Source organism: Dermacentor andersoni, chromosome 10, assembly GCF_023375885.2.
Source record: "Dermacentor andersoni chromosome 10, qqDerAnde1_hic_scaffold, whole genome shotgun sequence".
In the NCBI taxonomy this organism is placed as follows: Eukaryota; Metazoa; Arthropoda; class Arachnida; order Ixodida; family Ixodidae; genus Dermacentor; species Dermacentor andersoni.
Genome location: NC_092823.1, coordinates 115,389,440 through 115,413,523, shown reverse-complemented (window position 1 = coordinate 115,413,523; position 24,084 = coordinate 115,389,440). Strand labels below are relative to the sequence as shown.

The following is a 24,084-nucleotide window of genomic DNA, read 5'->3' as shown; positions in this document are numbered from 1 at the left end:
TAATCTTCTGAGTATGGTACTTTTTTCTTTGCTGAGCTTTGGGTGAGATGGTGGGTATACCCTGCGTTCCAGCCTGTGATGTTGAAGGATCCCTGAGAAGGTGACGGGTACGGTCGCTGCCCCCCACTGACGCAGACCAGGCGTCTCGAGAGTAGGAAGGGTTAGCCTGGCAGGTGTGGCCTCGGGCCGCGGCGTGTGCCGCTTCGTTCCCCTCCAGCCCCTCATGCCCAGGAACCCGACGTCACGCAGGTGCAGGGGAACGGAGTGCTGCGGCGCTTCAATATCTTCAGTGCTTCTGTCGACACGCAACCCTTAGCGTAGTTCCTAACAGCTGCTTCAGAATCGGAAAAGACGACAGCTGCGTTCACGCACGTGGTAGTTGCTAGGACGATCGCCGTCCCTTCTGCGGTCTCAGGGTTTTGTGCACGGACTGTGGCAGACGCTTGCTCTCTGCGCTGAGAATCTACGACGCTCAGGGAGTAAGCGTTTCTTTGCGGGTATTTGGCTGCGTCAGTGTATCTGGCGTTCGGATCTTGGCTGTGTCTTCGCTACAGGGTATCCACTCGGGCATGTCTTCTTTCCTTGTGGTACGTTGGGTGCATTTTGCGTGGAATTGGTGCTACGCACACGAATTCGCGGATGTTTGGCGGAATTCTTTCTTTTCGGTCCATTCCGTGGTGGCTTAAAGGTTTCATCGTAGCTCAGCCGTTGCAGCACTCATCTTCCGGTGGGTATGAGCTTCAGTCGTTCTAATTGACTGGCTTTATGAGCTTCAGCTAGTTCTTGCCAGGTGTTGTCTACGCCCATCTTGAGAAGTCTCACAGTCAAAGCCGTAGATGGTAGGCCCAGGGTGATTTTGATTTCTTTGCGTATTTGAATGTTAATTTTTTCTACCTCTGCATTCTTCAGCGCGAGGTATGGCGTGCCGTATGTTACTCGACTGGTGAGGAGTGCTTGCAACACGCGTAGCGTGGCTTGTTCTTGCAACTCTCCCGGCGAGAATTGTAAATTAGCCCTCTAAATATACCAGAATGATGCGTTTATGGTAAGGTAAGTGAGGCGCTCCGTACTGTCGACAACTATGACCAAGATAGAAAATGTCAGAGAATTGGTCCAGACACGACAAACGTAAGACAGGAACGCTCATAACGGTCGCAGTGATTTCTTACGTAAAGAGACGTACGTTCAGTCGGCGTCCCACTTGTGTAGAACGTGGGAACGACGGCATCCGGGGTGCTCAGAGGCCAGCCAGCGACTTCTAACGATAGTTGCTGGGCTCAAAAGTGTCCAGAAGCTCCCGTTAGACGTCGAGCCCAGCAGCAGCTAGCGTTACACGTCGCTGGCTGGCTCCGGAGCTCCGCGGAGGCCGCTGTTCTCGCGCTCTACACAAGGGTGACGCCGACTGTGTACATCCGAGTACACAAGTATTTTCTGACTACATCAGAATGTGGCGGCCGCCACCTCCGGTACCCGAACCGGCGACCCCGTGTTGAGCAGCAGAATGCCACAGCATGCGGCGGGCAGCTTCGAGGATATACGTATACTGAGGGTAAGCGGCTGGCTAAAGCGCAGAGAGCTGACTTCCCCGCAAAGCAAGCTCTGAAAACAGGCGTAGGAAGAGACGTTATGAAACAGCCGTATCGTCGGCGCTAGATGTTTCTCGCAACGTCGTGTAGCCATCGTCGTCGACACACGGGCCTTTGCCCTCGACGGTCGGCTTCATTCGCGCCAGTATTGCAGCGAGCAGCTCTTTGTCTTCTTTTTTTTAACCGTTAACCGCGATTTAGCACGCTGCTAACACATCCACGACGTCGGAGTCACGATGTAAGCGCGCGCGACATGAAATCGAAACATCTGCAACGCGGGGTCGCATGTCAAACGAACGGCGAACCATTGTCGCTAGCAGTCGGTAACGAGACGGCGCGAATAAATAATTAAATCGATAATGAAACTCGAAAGTGGTTCCGACACGTTACGTAGTATACGGGCCCGTCGATTGCAAGTCGCGCAGTTTCTGATAGCGCGATCGGAGCAGACGATGCGGCTGCGGACGGTACCGTATCCTGAATGTGGCACGCCGCCATGGTTTGTAAACAAAGTGGACGCTACAGGAACATTCCGAAACCGGCGCATTATGGAAGGCCAGAAGATGGCAGCGATAATTATCCTTCGGTTTCCTTTTTTTTTTTTTTCTGGCAGACGAGTGGTTGCAGACGAGTTAATGATCTCGGCGATAACGGCTGTCGCGATCCAGTGGCGACGAGCGACGACGTGCGGGGCACGAAGACGCCCGGGCACAACAGCGCATGCGCCAACAGCCGAGAATTGCGCTTAAATTTTGCCCCAAGAAGCTGCCGCCGAGTGGGCCGCCCTTCACTGTGGGCTTCACGCCGCTGCCGCGCGTGTCAGTTGAACCTCTGCGTCGTACCGTCTATGCTCTGGCAGCGATAGTCGACCACATCACCAACCCCGAAAGAGCCACGGATTCCGGCGCTGGCTTCTCTTGTACGGCGTGCTTCGAAGCTTTCTGTCGCCGCGGCTGCACCACATACGGCCATGGACTTCTGCAACTGCGGTTACGGGACTCTCTTTTGCTCCGGAATTCTCGCACGGCCCACTACAGCTTCCGGAATACGTATTACGCGACGGGCGGCGGCCATTCCATCCGGTCTCAAACCTGAGCTGTCACGCCTGATGCCAACGACGCCGTTGCTGCCGACAAGTCTCAAGTCGCGTCTGCCGCGGTATTTTCTTTTGTGCGCGTTTCCCAACGAACGGACTGACCATACCATTCGACCGAGGGACAACGAGGCAACTGTCGTCGGCGGCTGCGTCAACTACCTTGTGAGGTGAGCCACTCTGGGTGGGTGCGCGCGCGCGTGTGTGTGCTGTATGTAGTAGCTGAAATTATCCAAGCCGTTCAAAAAGAAAAGAAAGGCGTAACGATAGATGGTGTAAGGACCGATAAAGCTTCCTGTTTTCTGTCGTTAAAATTTTGGCTACCGAACACCGTAGCCTTACGACTGTTTTGCACCACGCTTTCTATTTTCTGCAACGCCTTGGCTCAGATTAGCTGTAACTCCATATCTTACGCTGTCGCGGCTGTTCCTTTCTTTTTTTTCACCGCCATGATTGCCTCTTCCCATGTTTAGCGCTTCATACGTAGCGAGCGTATTTCCACAAATATAACGAGTTTTTCTTTCCCCCAATAGTTTCTCGGCTCCTAACGCGCCCCGCCAAGTCTTCGGATTCATGACAAGATTACGTCGCCTTCGGTACTGTTCTGTACGAAGGCGGGCGGCCTTGTCTAGGGCGCGCGGCCGGGGCCCTGCGGAGCACCTCTTAACCCTAACCGCTGCAGGCTCGAGTTGGGTGGATCCACTGCGTACGCGCGGCAGAGTCGGGTGCCTGCTCATCGCTTCCTTGACCGGTTCTCGCCTCGTGCGTTCGCTTCGTGCCGGCGTGGCCGCGCTTCATCGTTATTGTGGCTTTAATATGACGTTGCCAGGGCTTCCAGACAAGCAAGCGAGAATGATAGTGCGCTGACCGCGCCTCTTAGTACAACCACATGGCCATGCAGCGGGGCCGTATGGCGGCGGAGCGCTAGTGCACATGGCGCGAACTGGTTAATGGAGCCATGCGGCAGCCGGCCCTTTTCTGTTCTTAGCACGTGCGCAGTGCTACTCGAGCGCAGCGGCTAACGCTGGACAGCGCTGTGTTGCACCGCAAGGGCCCGGGATGCGCGCTCCGTAGACAAGGCTGCTCACCTCTGTACGGCAACTCGCCGTGCCCGCAGCATTTGCAACGCGTGAACGCTCGCGGTGCAATCATTTGCAGCTCTGCACAAGACGGTAGACGCCGATGTGCAAACGCGCGTCGAGCGGTCAATCGTCGCGCAGTCCGCGAAAGGCTCTGTCGAGTTCGATGGTTTCTCTGTAATATACTGGAGGCTCTGTTTGTCCAATAACTTTAGTGAAAGCAACGAATCACTCCGCTCTCACCGACAGTGGGACGTCCCAGACCCTCCGTTGACTTCGTTTTGAGGCCGCGTTTCACAATAACGTTGAATAAAGCCCTGCGAAGCATCCTGTTTGGTGCGTTTTTCGACGTAGCGTTGCATTCGTGGTTGCATTATTTACTAGCGAATATAAGCTAGGTTTCAACACGCCCGTGCTTGGCATGACTTGTCTTTCTTTATCTTCCCAACCGTAGGTGCAGCTCTTGGAACCAAGTGACCGTGGCACTACCCCCGAAGGACAACGCAGCAACTGATCTCCGCTGCGTAGCCTCGGCATCTAAACGCCGAGGTGGGAAAATTTAGCTTGGGAGGGCGGCTCGGCCTTTAACTTCCTCGTCAAAAACTGATTGACACAACAAACATTGGCAAATTATCTGCAGTTAACTGTAGTGCTTGATTACGCACGAGCTTCGGTCGCAGCCACATAGGGTCGTCGACGTGACGGAAGCTGAGAGGACAGGGTGGGGCGATTCTAGCTTCAGGCTGAGCTAACACTAGGAAGGTAGCTGGCGCTGCGCGTAGGCAACAGCTGCAGGGGTCCTCTCTCGTTTGCGACACGGACGTCGGCCCATTCTGGGCGCTATCGCTTCACGGCCCCATTCCGCGCCCACGCGCGCGAAAAAGGGCGCGGAATGTGGAGTCGCGGAAGTGGTGGCATCCGGAATTAGTGTCAGGGTGTTAACCAGTGGCGTATTGCTTCCAGTCCATCTAGCTACACTGAAGCACGGACGTTGCCTTCGGTCCGCGGCGCGGCGCGCTGTGGCCAGAGTATGTGGTGACTTTTTTTTTTCTTCTCCATTCCTTGTGCCACGTTGTTTTTGTCGCTCGACATGCGGACAATGTTTGACTGGTTCATCTCCCTCGTACGGCTCGTGCGACGATGCTTGTCATGGTGAGTACCTACTTTCGGGTTATATTCGAATTTGAAGAGCTGCCCTTTTATTTTTAGGTACGCACCCTAGGCCGCCGCTTCCAGCGCACTCCAGCACCGTCCCTGCGCCCAGCAGTGTCCCGGACGCTTGACGTTCATTTCCTGTCGTCCCGCGGCCGACCGTCTGGGCAGTTCTCCTGCAGCCACACAGCTACTGGTTTCCTGGCCAATGAGAAAACCTTCATGAGCCACCCTGAAGCACGTCGCATGCGCGTAAGCAAATGCCAGTTCTTCTGGCCCTTGCTGTGGTGCTGTGCTGACGAGTGCCTAACACGACGCGTCTTTGTCGTTTCAGTTCCCCACCCTTGGCCGTCAGTCACGTGCGGCGGATGTTCCTACGCCCTGCCGTGTCCCAGACGGATGACGTTCATCGCCTGTCTCGCGGCCGACTGTCTGGGCACTTCTCCTCCAGCCACACAGCTACTGGTTTCCTGGCCCATGAAAACACCTTCACCCTGAAGCACGTCGCATGCGCGTAAGCAAATGCCAGTTCTTCTGGCCCTTGCTGTTGTGCTGTGCTGACGAGTGCCTAACACGACGCGTCTTTGTCGTTTCAGTTCCCCACCCTTGGCCGTCAGTCACGTGCGACAGATGTTCCTACGCCCTGCCGTGTCCCAGACGGATGACGTTCATCGCCTGTCTCGCGGCCGACTGTCTGGGCACTTCTCCTCCAGCCACACAGCTACTGGTTTCCTGGCCCATGAAAACACCTTCACCCTGAAGCACGTCGCATGCGCGTAAGCAAATGCCAGTTCTTCTGGCCCTTGCTGTTGTGCTGTGCTGACGAGTGCCTAACACGACGCGTCTTTGTCGTTTCAGTTCCCCACCCTTGGCCGTCAGTCACGTGCGACAGATGTTCCTACGCCCTGCCGTGTCCCAGACGGATGACGTTCATCGCCTATCTCGCGGCCGACTGTCTGGGCACTTCTCCTCCAGCCACACAGCTACTGGTTTCCTGGCCAATTAATAAACCTTCACAAGCCACCCTGAAGTACGTCGCATGCCCGTAACTAAATGCCAGTTCTTCTGGCCCTTGCTGTGGTGCTGTGCTGACGAGTGCTTAACACGACGCCTCCTTATCGTTTCAGTTCCCCACCCTTTGCCATCAGTCACGTGCGGCGGATGTTCCTACGCCCTGCCGTGTCCCAGACGGATGACGTTCATGGCCTTTCTCGCGGCCGACCCTCTGGGCACTTCTCCTCCAACCACACGGCTACTGGCTTCCTGGCCAATGGAAGAAGCTTCACGAGCCACCCTGAAGTACGTCAAATGCGCGTAAGTCGGAGTTCTTTCGACCCGTACTGAGGCAGTATGCTGACGGCTCATTACACTTTTTTTGTGTCATTTCAGTCGGCCATGCGGTCCACTACGCAGCCTTGCTCACAGTTCATCACATTGCTACGCCCGCTAACGTTCAGCTGCAGAAGTCCCTCTCTGCGTGTTCCGTGCTGCGTCGACGACGCTGCACAACTACGGAGTCATGACTCGATCACCGACCACGATATCCCTGCGAGAAATCGTTCCGCCCTGTACCTGCATCATGGCCGTTAGGTACTCTAGTATGGACAGTCGATAACTGTGAGGAGTGGGTCGAACAATTCTAAGTAGCATATGCCTGCTCATCTGTCGTACACATCTCAATCTGAAGGTTGCTGCACATTAATTCACATCCTCTGCTATAGTAATGGTACGCTGATGCTGGTTCGCATTGCGAAGTTGCGCGCGCGTATGTGTTCGTGTGAGCATGCGTGTGTGTTGTTGTGTGCGTGTGTTGATGCATGTATGTTGTGTAGTTCTTGTACGCGCGTGCGACTTCGATCGCTTCATCTGGTTGTTGGCATACCATTCACTGGGTTCGTTCTCGCTTCTCCCATGGCATCCTTGTTGGCTGACCTCGTCTCGTCGGTGATTTCCTTCAGGATGTTCTTTGATGGTTCCGCGGAGATGGTCGCTGGTCTTTTTGGACACCCTTCAAACTTTGGCTCTGGGCGTTGCCCTTAATTTAAGGGCGTCCACTCGCCTTGCCTTGTGCTTGCCTTGTCGGCTTATGTTCTAATCGGAGTTTCTGTTGGTATCTTTTCTTCGTCCATATCGTCCTTGTTTATCACGTCATTCCTTATGGCTAATGCGAAGCACCAGCGTACCGTTACAAAACGCATATGGTGTGAATTAAGGGCAGCAAAATATTCCCGTTAACTTGTGAGGATCATGCTTATTCTTTCACATACAGTGCTGGCATGGCACCAACATTATTTTTAGAAGACCTGTCTACAGTGATTTATGTTAGCGGTAAAGTTGCGTACCACTACACAGCCAAGCAAAGCAGGTCCTGAACCTCCCTTCGGCAACATTGGACATTGACCGGACACCACCACCACACGTGCCTACTATGTTAAGTCTTGATCACTGTTTCATCGCCGTTAATTAATGTACTTAACTGCTAATTGCCCTGTGTAAATTTGCCTGTTCGCATCCACTTGTACTTTCATACAACATGTACTTGCTTTACAATGTTCACTGGAACTTAATAAAATGATCTTTTTTAGAATACTTCCCTTGCGTGGATAACATATTGCACGTTTGTAAACATTTCTTCTTTTTTTTTTTTGTAGTGCGTAGTGTCAGCGCTTTGGCGTTCGCTGTAGTTATACGTGAACTGGAATAAAATTTTGGACATAGTTCCAGCGTCGATACTGCAGCTTCTCAAGTGTCTTGCATTTGAAATGCCTCCAAGCATTTTCAGATCAGCATACTGATAGCTTGACCGATGGTAATCGATAGCCTGATTATGTCTGGTAACGGTCCTGTTCAGCGAAGGTTAAGCCTGGCGCCGTCGAATTGGTTCACCCGCTACTGGCGGAACTGAAATGCAATCAGGTAGAGGGAAACTGCTTTTATAGTCCTGTTCTGGCCTTAGCTATTTGAAATCTACTCTTTACTTCGCCTGGCGCGTACACAATAAGTGACTATACGGCGCTGTGCCAGCACCTGTACGTTACCGATCCCGAAGGCTGCCACTCGCATTCGGTACCGATTGGTGGTCCGTACGTGTTATGCCGACAGTCCTTAATTCTAGAGATGCATGTTTACCTCTGCACGAAATGGGGAAACATTTGGTGCAACAGCATGTCAACAACCAGCTCGCTCAATCGCTGGCATCCGCGTTTACGCGAGGGAATCGCATGGCCTACAAGTGAGCGCTTATGTCGAGCAGTTTCTTTTTCTAATACTTTATGGCACGCGCAAAATAAGTATGAAGGAATAAAGTAAATGCGGTAATCAGAATAATAACCCATAATGTATGCGTCTGGATCACAGCTGCCGTTGTTTAACCCTTTTATTTCTTTTTCTTTGCCGAGTTGCAGAGTCTGGCTATGTCTTAGGCCAACACTGAATGACAGGCAGCAGGCGTCATTTGTTGGTTTAGAGCAGGAACACTGGACGAGGAAAAAGTTCGATCGAGACGCGACTCGCTGCATGTCTTTCGAACACAAGCTCAGGTGGAGACCGGCCGACCAGAGATATCCAGCTTCATTGGTGTCGCACGTGGCATGTAAAGCAAATGAAACGTACAGTCGCGGACAGAATAAAATGGACCACTGCGAAGGCGGCCGGAGCGGCTGCGGGGCCGGCGCTGCTGTCGCGCGCTCGCGACGAGAGTACCCCGAGTGACGTCAAACTTCTCCTCCTCACTCTCGCGCTGGCGCTGGCGCTTGTCGCGCTTGATAAATTTCTAGTGCCACGTTCGGCTCCTCTGCTGCTGATGGTCGGGACGAAGGGGGCGCGTGAATCGCCAGTAGTTCAGCACTTAACGCTGTCGCGCAGTAGCGGACGGCCGCAGCCCATCAAAGCGCCGCGCTGTGAAGGAACCAAAGTCGATGTTTTTCTTTCGTCGGCGATTTGCAGTGGCGGACGCAATGAAATGAGCTATGGCTTCGGGCAAAAAACGCGGACCAGTGCCAACAAGTGAAAAAAGGCGCCCGATACGTGTTGAGACGTCTGCTCTTGCATGCGCGTCCCTTTTAGTTCGCAGCCTCTCCAAACCTCTAACATCGGCTCAGCGCTATTTAATCGTAGGGAACAGCGCGAGGTTACGCCGCTACAGCGCCGCAACGTCTGGTGCGCTGCCGGAATGGGTTGTCGGGGGTGCACTGTTCTCTGCGCCCAGCTCACGCTGCTGCTGACGTCTGCCACCTTAAAGCCGCAGTCCCTATACATTTCTTTTTTCTGTCGCGTGACCACGATACTGCGTAGTCAAAGGATAACTGCGGCGTCTCGTCCACTAGACTCGGAGTTATCCGTGCGTGATAGGTTGTTGGAATGACGGTGCGTGACCCACTCTTTATATTTGCCCATGGTATCTGGCCGTGCTAGGGTTTATTCGCAGTAGAGGAAGCGGCTTCGGTAGGTTTTCTCCTATAGTAACTGCCATCATCGAATCTTGGATTTTATTTCTTTTTGCTGTAACGTGGAGCGCTTGACACCGTGCAAACCGTGCGGCTTGATCCTCTACCCCTGGCGGCTTGCTATTAGCAGACTGCTTGGCCGGTGTAGTGAGCTTGCTGGTGGGCACTTTTTGCTCCAGTATGTTCCAGGCGACACTTTCACTGAAGGGGCCTTGTTAGGGAGGCGACCATGTTGAACGGAATTTCGTTTCTGGCGCATGGTATTAAAATCTGTCCAAGATTCTACAATAGCAGTTCTTATGAGATATGTATATGTTTTGCTACGTTTTGACGTGATCTTCTATCAGCGATGCGCCATTTTCACAACGTTTGAAGCTAAAAATTAAGTGTGGCTGCAGATGGAACTATGACACGGAAGGCTGCGCTCTCAGTTATCTCGAATGTGCGAAATGTCTGAAGAATGCGTAGAAGCAGTACAAGAACTGAGGTGCGAGGACGGAAATCAGCGACAACAAACTCCATGGCAGCCGCGTCGGCAGACGGACCTAATCAAGGACCTAATGAAGAAACGACAAAGAATAAAAGCGTCCTACTCAAGAGATAAGATAGAATTCGCGGAACTGTCAAAACTGATCAACAACACGATAATTAGTGCATATTCGAAATTATAGCGTGAAAAAGACTGAAGAAGCCGTTAAAACTGGACGCAGCCTGAAAATCAGTGAGAAGGAAACTTGGCATAGGACAAACCAAGATAATATATGCACTGAAAGATAAGCAGGGTAATATCACCAGCAATCTCGAAGGTATAATAAATGTCAGCACAGTACCCAGAAGACTCGGGAGTACTCCATTCGAAACAATAATAAACAGTATACAGAAACTTCTATAACTAGAGATGAGGTCAGACAGGCCTTGCAAGGCAGGAAATGGGGAAAAGCGGCAGGAGCTAGGATAGAATAACAGTCGATTTAATCAAATATGGAGGAGACATAACGCTAGGAAAACTGGCGGCTCTCTATACGAAGTGTCTATCGACGGCAAGGGTCCCAGAAAACTGGAATAATGCAAACATTATACTAATCCACAAAAAGGGAGACGTTAAAGAATTGAAAAATTATAGGCCCATTAGCTTACTCCCAGTATTTTATAAAATATTTACCAAAATAATCTCCAATAGAATAAAGGCAACACTGGACAACCAAGGGAATAGGCTGGCTTCAGGAAGGGATACTGTACAATGGATCACATCCACGTCATTAATCAGGTTATCGAGAAATCCGCAGAGTACAATAAGCCTCTCTATATGGCTTTCATAGATTACGAAAACGCATTTGATTCAGTAGAGATACCAGCAGTCATAGTGGCATTGCGTAATCAATGAGTACAGGCCACTTACGTAAGTACTCAGGAAAATATCTACAGACATTCCACAGCCACCTTAATTCTACACAACACACGCGCACGCACGCACGCACGCACGCACGCACGCACGCACGCACGCACGCACGCACGCACGCACGCACGCACGCACGCACACACACACACACACACACACACACACACACACACGCACACACACGCACACATACACACGCACGCACGCACACATACACACGCACGCACGCACGCACATACACACGCACACACACACGCACGCACACACGCACATACACACGCACACACACATACACACGCACGCATACGCACACACACACGCGCACACACACACATACACATACACACGCACACACACACATGTTCGCCCGCATACACATCTACACGCGCCCACACATGCACGCACGCACGCTCAAGGCGCGCGTGCGTGCGTGCGTGCTATCTCTCCTTCCCTGCTGCCTCAAAAAACATGCGCGTGCAAAGAGAGTGAATGACACTCGCTCAGCAATTACCATTCAAACTCCAGCTGTTGTAAATCGCTTTACGGTTTAAATTTGGCGCTTCTTCAAGTCAATGTGCCCTCCGCCGAGAGGGTGCAAAACCATTTGCTCCTGTCGTGCGACATAACCGCCCATCCCTGACCAGAACCCTACTTTAACGCACCACCAATCTTCTAAGTACCCGCCGTGGTTGCTCAGTGGCTATGGTGTTGGGCTGCTGAGCACGAGGTCGCGGGATCGAATCCCGGCCACGGCGGTCGCATTTCGATGGGGGCGAAATGCGAAAACACCCGTGTACTTTGATTTAGGTGCACGTTAAAGAACCCCAGGTGGTCGAAATTTCCGGAGTCCTCCACTACGGCGTGCCTCATAATCAGAAAGTGGTTTTGGCACGTAAAACCCCACAATTTAATTTTTAATGTTCTAAGTGCCATAAATGTGTGTGTTATTAGAAGGGGCTACCCTCTCGGCGCAGTCACTTGAAACTTGTTGTCACGCGGCCGATATATTGAAATTAAATTTTTTAAAATTTGGCCCATTCAGTTGCACATGTGCATTGCTGTGAAGTTCCACAGAATGGTGAAAGTGCAATCTTCAGAATTCCTTAGTATGTCCGTGCTACAAGGCACGATAGTTATTTATTTTATTTTTTTTAACGTAACGCAAAAACATACGCATGCTTGTTGTTATTTTGTCCAAGGAATAAAATCTGATTTTAAAAGTGATGGCTTAACAAATGATAAACACATCGCTACCTTTTAGGAAGGAAAAATGAAATATAATATTTGAAGAGCATCGCTGAAAAACCTAAACCAAATCTTGAGTTTTGTGTTTCGGCCATCTGGTGGGAGACAGTCGAACTCAGTCCTACGTGCAGCACGGTATGGAACCGCCATCAGCATGACGCGGAACGATAGTTGCGAGCGATTAAACCACTCCTCCACCGCTTCTAACGCTTGCGCAAGCGATACGCTCGGGTTTTTATACATACCATGTGAATTTGTGCGAATGTGTTTCAAAAATCGCTCTCGCGAACAGTGTTACGCTATGTGTAGCGAGTCGAGATAGGCATCAAGTCTTCGGACGGCATATGCTGCAGCGGCTAATACGATAGCAGCCGTAGTTTTGTCACAGCCACCACCTTTGTCTCGAAAATCTAGTACAAATTTCTGTCGTTTCCATCGACTTCCATTGCTGAATCTTTAACCACTCTGGGAACCTAGTGCTACCTTTCCACAGCATGATTACTGCGTTTGACTCGTGTGGATTGTCTTCTAGAACATGTCCGTCACCTACCTTCTTTAATAATCGAGCTGCACTTCCAATTATTCGAGAAAAACCCGCTCGTTCCACAGAGAACGTGCTAGCTTCCTGCCGTGCCCGCTTGGGGCGCTAGTAGGTCGAGAAAAACTGGACACGATAACCGGCGAGTTCGCAAGGCGTACTCATTTGCAACGAATTCTCAGGACTGCATCAGTTTCGATATAGGAATTTTCAAAGTTTTCGACGAAATGCATTGGCTTTCCAGTTACCCTTTTAAAGAAAGTGCTGTTTTGTGCGTTGAAGCACGAAAGTAACTGGAACACCAATGTGTTTCGTCAGACACTTTGAAAATTGGTATCTCGAAACTGGTGCAGTCCAGAGAATTTGTTGCAAGTGGATACGCCTTGAAAATTCACTAGCTACAACGCGTAGACTAAAATATGTGCCGTGAATAAATAATCAAGGCGTTAATTAGCGTAATTATGTTATTTATCCAATTAAGTGTTTTGATTTCTCGTAGAAGTAACGGCCGACTATTCGAGTAATTTAGATCAAGGGTTAGAATTGTGCTTTCTGACACAAGCAATTTTTAAAAATTTGGTACAGTTAAAATAAACACCCTGCAGATGAAAAAAAAAAAAAAAAACAGACGTGCCGGTGGCGATGCCACCTTGCAGGTTAACACTCTAACCTACTGTGGCGTCATATGAAGTTTGACGGTGGCTGCTTGAGTCTATTGCCAATGTTTTTTAGAATAACCGATCTGCACAAGCGGATGTAGCCTTAATAACCATCGTTCGTTGTGGTAGAAATTATGATGTGCTGTGATGTTGATTGGCTGTGATCCTGTGTCTGGGCCCCCTGTCTCTCTCTCTACGTTCTTATATATCTCCTTACCTTCCCCTGCCCCTTTCCCCAGTGTAGTGACGCAAACCGGATTTTGCCTTCTGTTTAACCATCTTGTTTTTCTTTTTTTCTTTTCTCTCTCTCTCTCCCTATTGATATAGGTGGACTACACTCTATATTATTGAAGCCATAGAGTGAACTTGTCAAGTCATGATAAATTTTAATGCGATCACAACTGCCCAAATACGTAGAAATATACTGAAATCCGCGACGTCCCACTGACGTACTGGCGATGTGGTATCGTAGCGAAACGAAAAAAGAAAAAAGGAACTTTGAGGCCATCGCTTTCTGAGGTAGTAGCCAACCTCTTACCATGAAATTAAGGAAAATAAAAAAGAGCTTTGACAGAGTATTTCCGCAGCCTAATCTAATTTATGCATTCGCTTAATTTAGTGACTAATCAAACTTGGCTTAAAGGTGAACAACCAGGTGAAAATACAGCGCACACCGGAATAAAAAGACAACGGGACGAAGCTGGGGCGAGGAATTCCCGTTGTATTCCATTTTTGTGTGCGTTGTGTTTCTCAGCTGATTATCCACCTTCGGTCATGTACCAACTGGCCAATCTTCGGCATTGTTGCTATTCGCCCTACATTTCGTGAACGTATAATGTAAGAGTTTTACGCATGCTGCTTACTACTGTCGTCAGGTGGCTGGTGTAAGCCTGGTGTAACCTTTGTCACCGTATTTTATCCCTATTTGCTCGAGTTGCGAGGCCGACGACCACGATGGTTCCGTTTTTTGCAACGGTATACCGCCCCCAGCTGGAATGGATTGGAGACAGAGGTACAGGACGACTATAGCTGTTGCGCGTCGGAAGGTGCATGTTCTCGCTGACATCGTGTCCGCACGATGCACAGCTGCGTGTTTTTTCCTCCCATTTCCTCGAAATAAATTTGCAGGTATTGACAACTGAATTTCAAAGGCCCAGCTGTTAACAGCGCAACGAAAAGCTTGTCCCAGGAAACGTTTATACTTGCAACTGTTGCTACCAAAAGCGCGCGTAAAATTTTGTAAGCACATATTTTTTTTCCGATCTGAGCAGTCTTTAAGAAAAAAAAGAAGAGTAGGAGTCCCGACGTCAGCAGCACTGAAGTGAGAGCGATGCCGATAGCCCGTGCCGCAAATCGGAAAAGCAGATCGATGCGCGGTTTACGCGGAAGCGAGCGGAACTCCGTCAACCATCTGCATTATGACTCTTTCAGCCACTGCTGAAAAAAAAAAAGCTGCGGCAATAAGTGTGCGTTGGTGTACAGACCTTTCTTAGATTTCTATTAGATTTCTCCTAAGTACACACCTACATCATGGCGTGGCCCCGGCTGGCGTCCTTATTATACCTATAGATTGGCCAAGCCAACTCATCCAGAACGAAACCATGGTTTTGCATTTGACGGCTAGGTAGCATTTGGTCCCGCAAAGGCAGCATCCCTTTTCTACACACAACAATATAAAATCAAGCAGCGCATTGTAATAAAATATGTATTCCATTTCAATATTTAATTATGCCCCAGGGGCCGCGTACATTGATGTAAGGTGACGTGATAAGGTATTCTATTTGTTGTCATGCTCTTGCCACGTTGGGCGCCAAAAATAACTTTTTTCGCGACTGGTTGTGAAGAATTAAAAAATACAAATAATCGTTTTAGGAGGGCGACAGCGCTCGCTTCAGGCAATACAAAACACGGTCTTTGAATCAGTAGGGCTATTTCGATTGATGTTGTGAACGGCTGCCTATCCCTTTAATTTTGTTGCTATAGCAAATATATGGATACCCCAGGCGCATTTTTGCCGTCGCCATCGCCGTGATGTTCCACATAAAGTCCAAGGACGATAACACCGTCGCCACGCGTCGTATGCTGTATGTGGGAGTGAAAACACGTGCGGGAAGGCAACGATCGCGGCTCAATCTGTCGCGCGCGAAGGAAGAAAGCGGTGAGCAAGCGCGCCGTTTTCCGTCTCGTGATAGGCCGCGGGGCCATGGTAGGGAGGGAATGTAAAGGCAGGGGTGGGGCAGACGGCGTTGTGCCGGGGCAGCAACTGCGCATGGCACGACCGGGCGCAAAGGGAACTGGCGATCGCCGTATATTGAAAGGGATCTGCAGACGGCTCATACCTTTGCGCGCGCTGTGTTCTCGCCACTCTTGCGTTGAAGCGACGGACCGAACGAAGGTCACTTCGCTCGCTGCAGCTGCCGCGCTTGCTCACACAAGCGTCCATCGTTTTGGCAGCGAGCGTCCGCGCTCATCGAGTGTGATGTGTTCATGTTTACTTGTGCGCGCTGACACAATTCTTGGTAATTCTGTTAGTAGGCGAATGTTTCCGAGTTTATACGTCGATAAAACTATCATTACTTCGTATTGCTGCGTACACATTTGTTATCGCAATCGATGCTTAGCCTTTCGGCCGAAGCTGCGACCTTTTTTTGTACTCATTGATAGTACATTGAAGTAAGCAATGATGGGCCTGTAGCCTATTATTGCAAGTACAAATATTGCATAAGTCGCGCTATATTAACATAATATAATATACACATAACACCATAATATAATACATGGTGTTATAATATACATACACGTAATAATACATACACATAACAACATAATATACAAAGCGAAACAATAAAGGAAAGAGTGGTGACAAAGAGAATCGGTAAATGTATTCAAATAACAGAACCGCCATAGCAAAATTGGTACCTTTGGATAATCATTCAAGAAAGTACTGTGCTGAATATTTGAAAACTAAGAGCCAGCGACCGCGATACGGCCGGAGAGAAATTGGAAGGCTTTGCCACAGGACAGTGCTGCGACGTGGCGGAGCACTCTTGTAAGAGAGCTTTAGCTCAAGGCAAACTCTGATATCCATCTTCACATGCGTGGGAACCGCAGATATGAGCTCTTTAGCTAACCGCAGAATAGGGTTCAAATTAATTTCATTTGAGAGAAATAGATAAATTCTACTAATTTTAGAAAGTGGTCTTGATATGTGTCTTCGACCTTCACAAAAGTTGTCGGAAACTGATAAAATAAATAAATAAATCATAAATAAACGAATAAATAAATAAGCATTCATTGCAAATATTAAAAAAAAACATATCTCTGCACCAAAATACATACATCAGCATTCTGTAAAATCTGTCAGATCGTCTAAAGAAAATACGCATATCCTTGTTTAATTATGCGCATATGCATGCTTTAGTTCACACCTTACGTGAGCAATACATATATTTCAGCTGAATTATGTATATATTGATATATTGGTTTACAGCTTACGTAAAACTGTTACATTGTATACGTGAGCTTCGAAAAATGTGTTACTAAAATTTTTTGGTGTAATGACGTTAATTGGCATTACTTCGTTAGCATTTACAAGCTTCTCAATTGACCTGAACATCCAGTTGAGAAATGCATGATACGTATCAAAGGACATAAAGAAGCCTTTTGTCGCAAGTATTAAAATATATCAAACATTTATATTGGAAATATTCACCATTGCATTCTGTATTAACAGATAGTGCTTCTCGGTAATATTCGCATTCTGTTCGAAGATTTCAGTATTCAAAGGCCCCAACTTCTTAGAATTTATTTTCTTTAGATTTATTCCCTCCCTGTCTGGCCCAGATTCCTAGCGCTTGTACTGTGCGCCAAGGAAAGCGCGCCTCGGCAGACGACGTTTGGTTGTGGTGGTTTAGTTTGGTCCAAGCGCGCCGCATCTCCTTTCACTCCAGCCTTCTTCTCTCCATCATCACCTCCGGCCGCTCTGGCTCCTCTGCTGCTGCTCCTTCGGATGAGGATGCAGCAACCGGAGGTGACGTCACGCCTCCTCCACATCCGGTATGGCACGGGTTGCGCGAGCAGGCGAGAGACGCCGCTAGAGAAACCGCGCCAAGTGCATCCTCTCCATCCGCCGCCCCCTCCCTCCCCCCCACTCCCCGCTCCCTCCTCCGACGTCGACGGCGCAGCAGACGACAGCGTAGCAGACGGAGCAGTTTGCGCTGAGCGTGTGGCTGGCGGTGGCGGTTTTCTCTCGCTGCTATCTCGCGTCTTTCTTTTTGTTTTCGCTGTTCTTTCTTTATTTTCCTCTCGCTCCATTCCGAGGTGGTCTCCAGGAGCGCCCGTGAACGTGCGTGCGCGTGTGTGTAGGGAGGCGAGTTCGGCGAAACGATGAGGTGAACACCGAGCCTCTCGACGGCGAGATGAGTTCGAACGCCATCCGGGGCATCCGGCGCAAGAAATCGACGCTCTCCGAAGTGAAGATCGCCGTACTCGGGGCGTCGGGCGTAGGAAAGAGCGGTGAGTTGGTCGTCGGCTAAGCCGTTTAGGCTTACCCGAGAGTGCGCGCGGATCTCGATCCCGTGTCGGCCACCGACGGCTTCGTCCAGTCGGTGGTGTCGCTCTGGATGGCGAATCGCTACCACGCGCACTGCGGCCGAGGTATGGGTTTGGGGGATTTTTCGTGTTTACTGAACCGCGGGCAGCAAATTCCGTCGACAGTCGAAGGAACGTGCGCGTTTCGCCGCAAACCCATGTTGATGACATTCGCCGTGAGTTTCTTTTTTTCTTTCTTTCCGTTTCTTGAGAAAGCTCTCAGCGCCCGGTGATGAAAAAAAAAGGGAGCAAGAAGAGGGGCTGCATGCATGAGTCGTGCTTTAGGAACGGAGACCTCGCTGTGCTGATCTTGAGCAACACACGCAGCTTGCGTGAGGAGAAGCGGAGGTTAAGAAATCGATGTTTGGCGGGCGCAGAGCAGCGGGACCACTTAGGAACACCTGCGGGTCGCACAGCGCGTGGCCGCGCCGGCCTCGGCCCGGGTGTTGGCTTTGTGGATCAAGGTCGATGCCGTGTCTCAACTCAGAGCGTATCCCTCGCTATGTTAACCGCGGCAGTGTAGGATTTTGCAGGCAACACTGTGACGAAGCTATAGGACTGGGTTTTTTTTTTGAAAGTGAACGCGACATCCCGACAGAATATGTGAACAGCCGGGCGGGACTGTACTGACAGATTGTCGGCTTGTGGAGGTTGGTTTTTGTATGCCAATGGTTGTCGCGTTTTTTTTTTTTTGTTGTTGGGAACGACCCTCGATCATCACGTTTCGGCTACAGCGCATTTCTATAGGCTACGATACGAGTACGTCCATTTTCTTCAAAGCGAAAGCGATTTCCGAGTGGCTACCTGAACCAAACCACTGACATCTGCACAGATTGTCTTTTAGAGCGTCCTTCGTTGGGCTCCAGCGTCAACGCGCTTCTGCATGGCTATAGCGATGCGACAGCACGCGCGTTAACATATCCGAAAGCGAAAGCGGCTTCCCTATTAAGTACATAGCCACTTGAACTAGAGTGTTGCCACATTAACGGCTTGCATTGGTACACTGCCACTTTTTTGCATGGCGATGGTTTTACCCAATCATGGAAATGCGAATTAGACTGTAATGAACCACACCACTCCCATGTGCACACACTGTAGTCTTTTAGAGCGCTCCTTGTTGGGCTCCAGCGTCAACGCGCTTCTGCATGGCTATAGTGATGCGACAGCACGCGCGTTAACATATCCGAAAGCAAAAGCGGCTTCCCTATTAAGTACATAGCCACTTGAACTAGAGTGTTGCCACATTAACGGCTTTTATTGGTATACTGCCGTTTTTTTGCAGGGTGATGGTTTTACCCAATCATGGGAATGCGAATTAGACTGTAATGAACCAAACCACTGCTATGTGCAGAGTGTCGTCTTTTAGAGCGTCCTTCGTTGGGCTCCAGCGTCAACGCGCTTCTGCATGACTATAGCGATGCGACAGCACGCGCGTTAACATACCCGAAAGCGAAAGCGGCTTCCCTATTAAGTACATAGCCACTTGAACTAGAGTGTTGCCACATTAACGGCTTTCATTGGTATACTGCCGTTTTTTTGCAGGGTGATGGTTTTACCCAATCATGGGAATGCAAATTAGACTGTAATGAACCAAACCACTGCTATGTGCAGACTGTCGTCTTTTAGAGCGTCCCTTGTTGGGCTCCAGCGTCAACGCGCTTCTGCATGACTATAGCGATGCGACAGCACGCGCGTTAACATATCCGAAAGCGAAAGCGGCTTCCCTATTAAGTACATAGCCACTTGAACTAGAGTGTTGCCACATTAACGGCTTTCATTGGTATACTGCCGTTTTTTTGCAGGGTGATGGTTTTACCCAATCATGGGAATGCAAATTAGACTGTAATGAACCAAACCACTGCTATGTGCAGACTGTCGTCTTTTAGAGCGTCCCTTGTTGGGCTCCAGCGTCAACGCGCTTCTGCATGGCTATAGCGATGCGACAGCACGCGCGTTAACATACCCGAAAGCGAAAGCGGCTTTCCTATTAAGTACATAGCCACTTGAAGTAGTTTGCGGCCAGCTTAACGGCTTGCATTAGTATACTGCCGTTCCTTTGCAGGGTGATGGTTTTACCTAATCATGGGAATGCGAATTAGACTGTAATACACTTCGCCTGCCGCAGTGCGTGCCCGAACAGACGACTATACGGCACTCGGTACATGTGAAATTGGGGATGTGCCACTCGAAAACTGGCAGTTGACACCGTCCAGTGACAGCGATAGAAATTAGGTTTAGCATTGCGCTTTCAACTCTTCGGACAGTGCTCTGACCATACGCGGGTGCGCCAAAATTCCTGGCACCTTTCATTGTAATGGCATTGCACAGGCGCCACTGCGCTTCCCGTAAGGAGCGGTGCAAGTGAAATTGCGTCACTTTGAGATTGCGCACGAGCACCGACATTGTTTTGCAATTTTTTAATAGTCCGAAAAAACTTATTATTTTTGTTTGCTTGCCACAATTCTCCGAGCTTCTGTGGAACAAATTCAGTAGGAACGTAAGACCTCACTTGAGCAACTTTTTCGGTTGAATATTGTAGCATCTACGTTGCATATGCGGCGTTTATAAACATATAGCATACATATGCTTGAGTATATACGGAACATCACGGCGATGGCGAAAATTCGTATGGAGTGCCTATATTTTCTGTGGAAATAATATATGTGCCCATTCCCGGCCATTTTTCCAGAAATGGCATGTGCCACTGCGATGCAAGAGGTATAGAATCCTCGTGTTCGTACTTCTCTGTGCCCATACACCTATATCATTTCCATTCTTCCCTAGACAAAGGTTATACACCGCCTTCGTAATTGTGACGTTACGTCGTCGACGATCACGTGGTGCAGTCGCCTAATTTGGTTTGCATTGCAGCACATCCTGTGAACGACGTAGTCCATGAACGCAAAGATATATCATCAAACCTTGCATGACATGAAAATAAGCACAATTACACGCATCACATTTATAAAACATTAGTATGATGAACACAGATATAACGAATGTTCAGATATATCGAACTAAAATATAAACTGTTTCTCGCCAGCAGCAGTGTGTAGCAAGTATATGCTTACAACGAATATCGAATATAACACGTATTTTCATCTCTGGTCCGGCTTCGCTATAACGAGGTTAATAGTTTTATAGAATGGAATTACCCGCAGCAGATCGACTGCAATGTATCATTTGGATATGAATATTTTTTGTACTTTTACAAATAATATATTTAACGCATTTAATAACAATGATAGACAAAGTTAACTTATTGTACAATGCAGAGCCTGAACACAGCACAGCGACACTTAGCGAGACACTAAAGAGAAAAATAATTTGATCTGTAATAGTAAATTGCCCCTCTACGTACCAAATAGTCACTCTTACCGCAATACGGTGCTTGGTAAGCCAAAAAAAAAAAAAAAAAGAAGGCGCGCAAGCGAAAGACGGGCTACGACCCCGCCTTGAAGTTCCCGCATCAGCTTGCCGATACGTCGCGGATTTTGATGCCGTCTGCTCGGGCGTGATTAAGCTTTTATCGGTAAAGACTGACTACATTGTATTCTAAAAGAGCCAAAGAGTGAGCACGGAAAGTTTCAAGAAGCTTTGCTGACCCCACCGACCGAAATGCACAAGAAAAGAATGGGTTATTTGCAATCTGTGACGTCACACTGACGTACCGGCCCTGGGGTTTCGGCGCGAAATAAAAAAAATGAAACTTTCACCGTAATTTTCTCTTCAAATAACCAACCTATTAACGGCGAAATTAATTAAACTACTCATTGTAGATTTATTTATCACTCTAAATTTATTCCGTGTATCACATTAGCCTCCTTTTAGAACAAATAAACATAGTAACGCGCTAACAAAGACGATAAAGCGACTTATGCCAACTGAGACAGACGTGGCAACTTCTAAGCCAAACGGCCTACTGCTGAGAGGCGATTGGAATCAAATATTACTGTACTATGTTAGGTGACGAGAAGAGGTTGTTTAAAGAAGAACTTCATTGGATTCGGCAACAAATCGGCAAGTTCCACGCTCTTCTTTGTTCGCGACGTTATACAAATGGAAACACTCTCGTCACAGACTACCTCCCTAAATATGCTCACAGTTTTGTATTGCAAGCGCGCCCAATAGGAAAATTATATCTTTCATCCTACAGACCCCCGATAGTAGCTCTGGGGATCCTTGTTGCTTCTTTCTAAACGCATCGCAGAATTTTGTGTCTGTACCAAAACACAGACTTGCATGGTAAGCACTCCTTTCACAGCGCGTTGCATTTAACTAGGAACACGCAGAAATTACGCTAAGTTGCATAATGAACGCAACGCGTTCAGCAACTGCCGGCTTCAAATGGTCCCTTGTGACGCGGTTCGTTAAGCGGAAGCTTTAGCTCGAAGGGACCCTGAAACGGTTTTGACCATTGTGTACCAACGTACTGAGTGGTCAGAGGGTATACGTCCTTTTGACGATTACAAGACAGTTAAGGGCTCCGCGCGAAGGCGCGGGATTTATTATTAGGTAAAAAAAAAAAATGTGAATCGCCACCTATATAGCAGCGGCGCCGCTTCCCTGCGTTTTCAATCGCCTTAAACCTTTCATAGCACCATACCCATGGTCGCCGCCATATTTGCTCACGTGACAGCGCCCGCCATTGATCATCTTTCTGATCGGCGTTCGCTCGCTTAGTTACAATGGCCACGGCGGCCGCAGTCACGGCTGAAACGCCACTTCGGCCAGCACGGTGAGCAGTGAGTGGGTGGACGGCATAAGACTTTGGCCAAAGCTGCAGAGGCAGGCTAAGCATAACTTTCATTTATCCATTACGTCTGCACTGCGATCTCAATAGTCTATACAAGCTTATACCGGCTGAAAGCGACGAATGTAGCAGTCCGGTTGTTTGCTTTTACTCTTCATATTCCAGTCTTTACGGCGGTAAACTTGTAAGGCTGTGTGTGCTCGCGCAAAAAACTTCGTCTTTGCGATCTGCTCCTACCGCGGTGGTTGGTGGCGTCCGCGTAATTTTTGTCGCCAGCACTAATCAGTTAACTTAATTTGGGAAGAAGCTTTCTGGTGATTTAGAGCGCAGATTGAAATGTATTCGCGTATGCTTTGACAAAAATGCTGCGAGCGGCTCGGCGATCGCTCGCTCGCTGTTTGTACCCGGTGCAGAAAGGAAATTCGCGGTGCCCGCTCATTACTCCACGTCCGACTTCGCTGTTATGGAAAGTGAAGTTGCTCGAGCGTGTCAGTCGCGCTTGCGTAAGACAGATTGGCAGTGCATGACTAGCATGCTTATCGAAGCTCAACGTTCCACAATACCGTGTGCCAAGTGGTGGCAGTAACGCTGTGTCGTTGCTGCAGGTTGGGTTACTCTGGAATTCACTGCCAGTAATTGGCTGCCCGTCACTGACCGTGACTGGCTATCAAGCGCACATGCGTTAAAGGAGTGCATGACGAACGGCCGCATAAATGCGGGCCCTCCTTGCGCAGTTGAGGCGGATAAAATCTCGCGCGCGAACTCTCCTTCCACATATTCATTCAAGTCTTCGTCGCGGTTCTTGCAGTTCAGGACACAGCACACTTTCCCCTAGCTCTTCTCTTCTGCATTTTACGTAAGCAGTACTGAGCGATTCCCGGCCTCTCGGTGGAACGTTGCTGGAGCGGCGGGAGGCGCCTGATACCTGCTTGCTTTCGATTCAGACGGCGTCCAACGGCCGTGGGTCTGTGGTGGCATTCATAGTGGTAGCAGCGCGAACAAAACGACGACGGAGTGAAAGGACACAGGACGTGCGCTGCTTTCGCTCTGTCGTCGTTTTGTTCGCGCTGTTACCATTGTGAATGTATACCAACTCGCCCAACTTTACACTTTAATACTGTGGTGGCATCTGGTGCGCGGTGCGCGGACTGCTCACTGTATAAGGTTTACGCGTAGCGAGGGTGGGTGATGTCAATCGGGCGAGCGATCCGATTGGCTACCCAGATTACGTCATCGCAAACGCTTGAAACATGCCACTGCATTAAGCTTACCTTTAATAGCATATGCACAGTAACTTGGCTACCCTTGAACATAAGTACACAAATGCAATAAATGCAGACGTTTATTCCAACCAGTGGCCCACTTCCGCTTGCCAGTACGGATCATCTGCTGCAGCTCTTCCAGTGACAGCCGACGGGACGCGGAGGGGTTCTCACGTGAAAATAGGAGCTTCTTTGGCGGCAGGAACGTGAATGCTACCAGCGCTGTATTACGCTTGTCTTGCACTGCAGTTGTGTGCAGGGGAGTAAGATCAGCGACTACAAG

General features: G+C 49.2%; 1 protein-coding gene and 1 long non-coding RNA gene across 3 annotated transcripts in view; both read left to right on the top strand.

Annotated features, from left to right (window-relative positions):
* Positions 1–1,712: 1,712 nt before the first annotated feature.
* LOC126544774 (ras-related and estrogen-regulated growth inhibitor-like) overlaps positions 1,713–24,084 on the top strand; it is a 64,785-nt gene continuing 42,413 nt past the window's right edge. Inside the window, exons 1-2 of one of the 2 annotated variants that reach the window (XM_055077839.1) lie at positions 1,713–2,849; positions 4,213–4,307. In XM_055077839.1, the coding sequence (XP_054933814.1) occupies positions 2,557–2,849; positions 4,213–4,307 (388 nt within the window). In that variant the 5' untranslated portion in view covers positions 1,713–2,556. Of the gene's footprint in view, positions 2,850–4,212; positions 4,308–17,406; positions 17,712–24,084 lie in introns of those variants that run through there. The other variant, XM_050192247.2, reaches the window with a different exon arrangement.
* LOC140213734 (uncharacterized) lies at positions 4,383–5,680 on the top strand. The gene is made up of 3 exons (XR_011890649.1): positions 4,383–5,162; positions 5,245–5,424; positions 5,507–5,680. It is a non-coding gene; the product is annotated as an uncharacterized lncRNA (long non-coding RNA).